General features: G+C 32.9%; 1 protein-coding gene across 1 annotated transcript; it reads left to right on the top strand.

Annotated features, from left to right (window-relative positions):
- Positions 1-1759: 1759 nt before the first annotated feature.
- LOC149588733 (uncharacterized) lies at positions 1760-3547 on the top strand. The gene is made up of 5 exons (XM_089862064.1): positions 1760-2492; positions 2555-2734; positions 2790-2861; positions 3077-3220; positions 3283-3547. The coding sequence occupies exons 1-5, from the start codon at positions 2440-2442 to the stop codon at positions 3545-3547; spliced, it is 714 nt and encodes a 237-aa protein (XP_089718190.1). The 5' UTR covers positions 1760-2439.
- Positions 3548-5586: the final 2039 nt, after the last annotated feature.

Here is a 5586-nt window from a genome sequence, read left to right as displayed (position 1 = left end):
TGGAAATGAATATAACAGTTTTTGTTCTATTTTTTGCAACTCTAGGCGTGCATAATCAATAGCGTCTTTTGAAAATACTTTAAAAGTGGGGTCATATATTAAACCGATTTTATCTCTCAAAATTCTTGGAATATTTTTAGATTCTGTAAAGAGATTAAATTTTATTTTCATTTTTTCGAAAGTGAAAGTTAAATCCATTAACGAATGATTAAAGTTATGCAATTCTTCAATAACTACGTTAATATATAATAACTTTATCACATTAACAGTATAACTAATACGGGGATCACCATTAATATAATAGAAGTAATCATAATTGCCATTTTTATCCTTTATGATCAAACGAGTGTTAAATTCATACAAAAGTTTTATAATTGCTGTGTTTAATACCGATTCAACACTCGCTTGATCGTGACACACATACCCTAAAACGTACGCTGCTTGACTCGAATGTTGACATTGATCAAGTTCATGAGGGTAGTATTTATGTAAACGTCCTAGTTTACACTCCGTAGTCAAGATGTAACGTCCGCAATCCCTGGTATCGATCGAGACTACATCTCTCCAAAAATCATATCGGTTACGAGATACTTTAACAATGTTGTTGGTCCACAAGTTTTTTAACATTTCACTGTGTACAAGTTGAGCAATAGCATACTTCGATATTAGATTGTTTCCTTCAAACTTTTTACGATTGTCCTCAATTTCGATCAGGCATAACGTACCTAACCGAGGTATCGCGTTCGCAGCTTGTGATTTAATACAAAAAGCTTCGCCACACGCGTAACTCGAAAATCGATAATTTATATTGTTACTTGAACCAAAAACCATGTGATGCATGCATTCTCCAACCCCGGAATCCATTTTTTGAATTTTTATTTCACTAAAAGGTAAATGATGGTTCACTATCTTGCAAATCCTTACCAATCCCAATCTTCACCTTCAAGTTCTAGGAAAGATGGATTGGCATTTTGAAAATCTTCGTAAGATTTATTGCTGGCATTCTTTGAAAAAATCACTTCAGACACGTTATCAAGTGTTTCTTCGTCACAAAATTCATCGTTTATAAAAATACAGTATCGAGTCAAATAAAATTTCCTCTTAAATGTAGACAAGTTATCTGATAAGGATGATAATGAGTAATTGCCGAACCGTAAAGAATTGATTACAACTTTTATATATAACAGCTTCATGAAATTTGTGGTGAAGCTGTTAGATGTTGCGTAATTCCTACGAAATGGGTTTTTATACGTCAGCGTAGAGTTGAATTCGTAAGTGATTTTAACAATAGCCGTGTTAAGCACTGCTTGAACAGCGTCGCTGTCGTGACAAACGTATCCCAGAACGTAGGCCGCCTCTTCACGATGTTGACAACGCCAGTTTTGTTTTTTATAGTACTTGTGAATCCGACCTAATTTACATGTAGTAGTCGGTACGTGCTGACCACAATTTACTGTATCAATTGGTTTTAGAAATGTCCAAGCATATCTATAAGAATACCAAGATAGTTCTACAACATAACACTCAAACTTGTTTTTCAAAATTTCTTCGCAAACGAGTTTTCTAATCACGGTATGGGTTATTTTATACTTTTGCGCAAATTTCTGACGATTGTCTTCAATTTCGATTAAACATAATGTACCCAACCGAGGAACAATAGTTTTGCAATCGTTATCGACTTTTAAAATGTTTGATAGGTTGAACGAACAAATTTCCTTCATTTGTGTTTACGGAAAGAGCAGAGATAGTAATTTGGTTCCTCTTCACTATCCCAATATGAACACTCTTTTTCTTGACGTTGGTTTTTGTAACAAAACTGATTACAGTTTATACAAAAAAAACTATTGTCCAAAATCGCGTAAGCGTTTTCAATATTGCTAATTAACACTTTACCGTACTGTTTGTATATAGCCCGTTTAAATTTAACGCACTCGGTATTCACACAGTAATGAATTTCACCACCAATAGATGAGAAACTAGCAATATCGTCTTTTTCACAAAAAAGACAGTTTAGATCCTGACCACTCTGTAACTCAGTTTGGCCTGTGGTATTTAATTCCGAAAATTGTTTTTCATTCAAGTCTGAAAAGTAATAATATCTTATAAGAAACACGCACGTTGTGAGGGCCTCTTTTAAAATTATACATTTATAATATGCACCCTTCTTAAAACGACTGATAAATATTTTTCGATAGGGACGCTCATTAATATGGACCCTTCTTTAAAGTCGTTAATACATAAAAAACCAACAGTTAAATATTTTTCTAAGAAAACCAGGGATGACCTCGACGCTCATTACAAATTCCTAACTAGACTTCTTAAGCTAACAACCTTGAAAATTTCATATATAAACTGAACGGATTTCAAAGTTTCACATCATAACGCAAAAAAACTTTAAGTTTGAAAATATCTTCAAAGTCTAGAGTACTACTAGAAAAAATGTGTCCAGCAAAATCTTTTGACTCAAACGCTGTTCAACCGGCTGAGGAATTGTAAGTTATTTTAGCTAACAAGTTAAAATTATTTTTTAATACCGGATCTATTTTATATATAGCGCTCTACCCCAACTCTGGGATATCGATGATGAATTGGAAGTTGATCCAATCATCATCCTCGAGGAAGATGATATCCCAGATGGAGTGGAGGAGGAAATAAACGAATTAATCGCGAGTATTGATATGTTCGCCGAAGCGGACGACCCGGATGTGGTCTCTACGGAATCATCTGAAGAAACGTAAGTTTTTTTGTCTTATATCTAGCAAGATATATACTAATACTGTTTTATATAGCGCATCCGAAAGTGATGACGAGAATGAAAATGCATTTTATTCAGATACCGAAGATGTAGAAATTAATTTAGAGTAAGCTAAAAAACTATTTTGTTAATTTTAATCGAAATTAATATAGATTTTTACAGCGCCATGTATTCTTATATTACTCCCTGTTCATCCTGTAACCACTTCCAATATAATTTTCGTACCTTTTCCGGAATAATAAATACTAATACTATATCCTTTAAATTATTTTACTGCATGAACCACAACTGTATTCTCTACCATACATTAATTTGTCTCAGCTGGATGGAAGGACAATTCCATCCAGTTAATATCTATCAAACATCCACTAACTCTTACTACATTAACAACGCCCATCTTCCTAAATCCTACAATTACTTTCTACAAGAAGACCTACACGCCACGGATGACGAAATTGATCTAAAGTAAGTTAAAAAACCTTTTTTGTTTTAAAAAACCGATTTTACTTATATATTTTTTATTATAGCTACATGTACTCTCGAATCACCCCCTGTCCTCGCTGTAAAAACTACTCTCCAACGAACTATTCTCTGTCAATCCAATATCAACTTCAAACTACGCACTACAAGCTCTACTTCTGCAACCACGAAGACTGTCCTCTCTATCAATCAATTATCTGTCTCAACTACTATGAATATTACTTGCCTATTGACCTTCTTCTCAATTCTAGATTCGCTTCACCTCTCTATCTTAGAAATATTCCTAATTATGTCTATCAAATAAATGAATAAAATATATATATATAAGTTTTTAAGAAAAAATGTCTCGTCATTTATATGAAGCTTAAACATTCTATTAAAAATCCCCCCTAAAATACGAACACTGTAACCAATGTTTTTCAAGAGCCTCTCGAATATCAAAAATTAAAGCTAGGAAAGTTGTTATCCTTGACAACGCCTTATAATAATTCTTTAAATAGTAGAAATCTAGGGGAAAACTTTATCATTTTCTTTTAACGCTTCATCCGAGAAAGTCTTAAAAAACATGGGTATCCCAGAAGATAATCCTCAGCCGCAGTTACAGGAGATGGACTCTCTGTAAGCTAAAAGTTTACTAGTTGTTTTTAAGCTTCTAGTTTCTTAAGAGTGTTTTTTTATAGAACCCAAGTACCGTTAGAAATTACCGCAGCTTTAGCTGTAGAAAGGGCATCTGCAGGGTAAGTGATATTTGTACCATTAAAAACTATAGTTAAGTAAAAGTAGCTATGTATTTTAGAATCTTCGAAACTCATTCATACGTATTCGTACCGTGCTGCGTTTGTAAAGGAAGAGAGGTGTCTGAAATCGATAGAAATATTTCAAAGGCTTTCTATTGTAGAACTCTATCCTGTCCCCGCTATAATAAGATAGTGGGTATTTGCTTCCCCGTTTTTATGGTTAATATTCATTACCCCTGTCGCGGCCATCCCGATGATATTAATACGGCATTTATGGAAATTTTTGATTATCCTTTAAATGTTTAACTCTTTTTCTAAAAAATATTAACTTTTTCCAAATATATACCATTTATTATTGTTGTATTTTAATTTTACATGTTATTAAAAGATTTTTTAAAATTCAATTAAACAGTACGAAATCATTTGTTGAATGCTTAAAACACATTGAATATTTTGAGGATTACGTAAATTATTTTCGTAAGATTTTAACAGATCGGTTAAATTTAACGTGCTGCAAAATGCGTGTAAGGTAGTTTTATACTCGCGTTTAACATCCAATAGTTTTTTTTCAAAATCACCCAAAAGAATTCGAAAGGTGAGTAGCATATTTTTTATGAAAATTCTTTGATTAATAATAAAGTTAATATGGGTTGAAATAAACCCGTTCATGGGGTCTTGCATAATAAGCGCAAATACTTCGGGTTTAATTGTTACTGGAACGCTTTCGTCATACGTAAAGACAAGACCCAAATTCGTAATAGATATATAGATGTTTTGACAACGTAAAAATTTAATTGACGATTTCTGCATACAGGCCGCGAATTCAGATTTACGTTTGTTCAAGATGTACCATATTTTATACGGTATTAAAATAAAGTTTCCACTTTCAACAATAACTGTTGGTTCTACGTCTCTTCCCCGCGGACAAACAGTTACCGTTACACCGCTTTTTGTTAAGTGTAAGTTCAAATCGCGAAACATAGCCATATTTTTATAAAAATAGTATTACTCACAACACATCACGGGTATTTTTATTCAGGAACGAGCAGTGCAGTTTCAAACATTTACTTTCGATTGACTTTCCTAACAAAAACTCGGGGTCTTTTTATAGTAAAATATCTCCACTTAAAAATTCCATAATATTACCCTTAAGCGATAGAAATTCTTATACCTGATAATTACGAGAAAATAAAAACCTTGGGAGAATTCACACGTGATTTTTGAAAGTATAATTTTGACCCTTCGACCTTTTTCCAAAAAATATCATCCATTTTAAGATCGGAGCACCTTTCCCCCGAAAAATCCCTGTTTAAATTCCCACACTTTTTCGTTTTTTATAAAACCATTAAATACCAATTAAAGCTTTCCATCTGTGTAGGACGTGTATTGGAAAGCGTCTTTTAGCCTTCTACATAAACTCCACCCAAATCGAAGCAAAAAATACTTCTCGGTAATTACACCCAGGTGTATCGTATAAAAAAGCAATTATTTTTTTGATACAATGTAATTTAAAAAATATATTTTGTAACCTAGGGGAATTCAGGTGTTCCAATCGTATATCTAATATCATTAAAAAGTATACCCGCAGCCAGATAAAAAAAGGCAATTATTTTT

The sequence above is a fragment of the Phalangium opilio genome, unplaced genomic scaffold, assembly GCF_054372755.1.
Source record: "Phalangium opilio isolate 3A_F unplaced genomic scaffold, DU_Popi_V2 ptg000537l_1, whole genome shotgun sequence".
Classification (NCBI taxonomy): domain Eukaryota; kingdom Metazoa; phylum Arthropoda; class Arachnida; order Opiliones; family Phalangiidae; genus Phalangium; species Phalangium opilio.
This window is presented reverse-complemented; position numbering and strand designations above follow the sequence as displayed.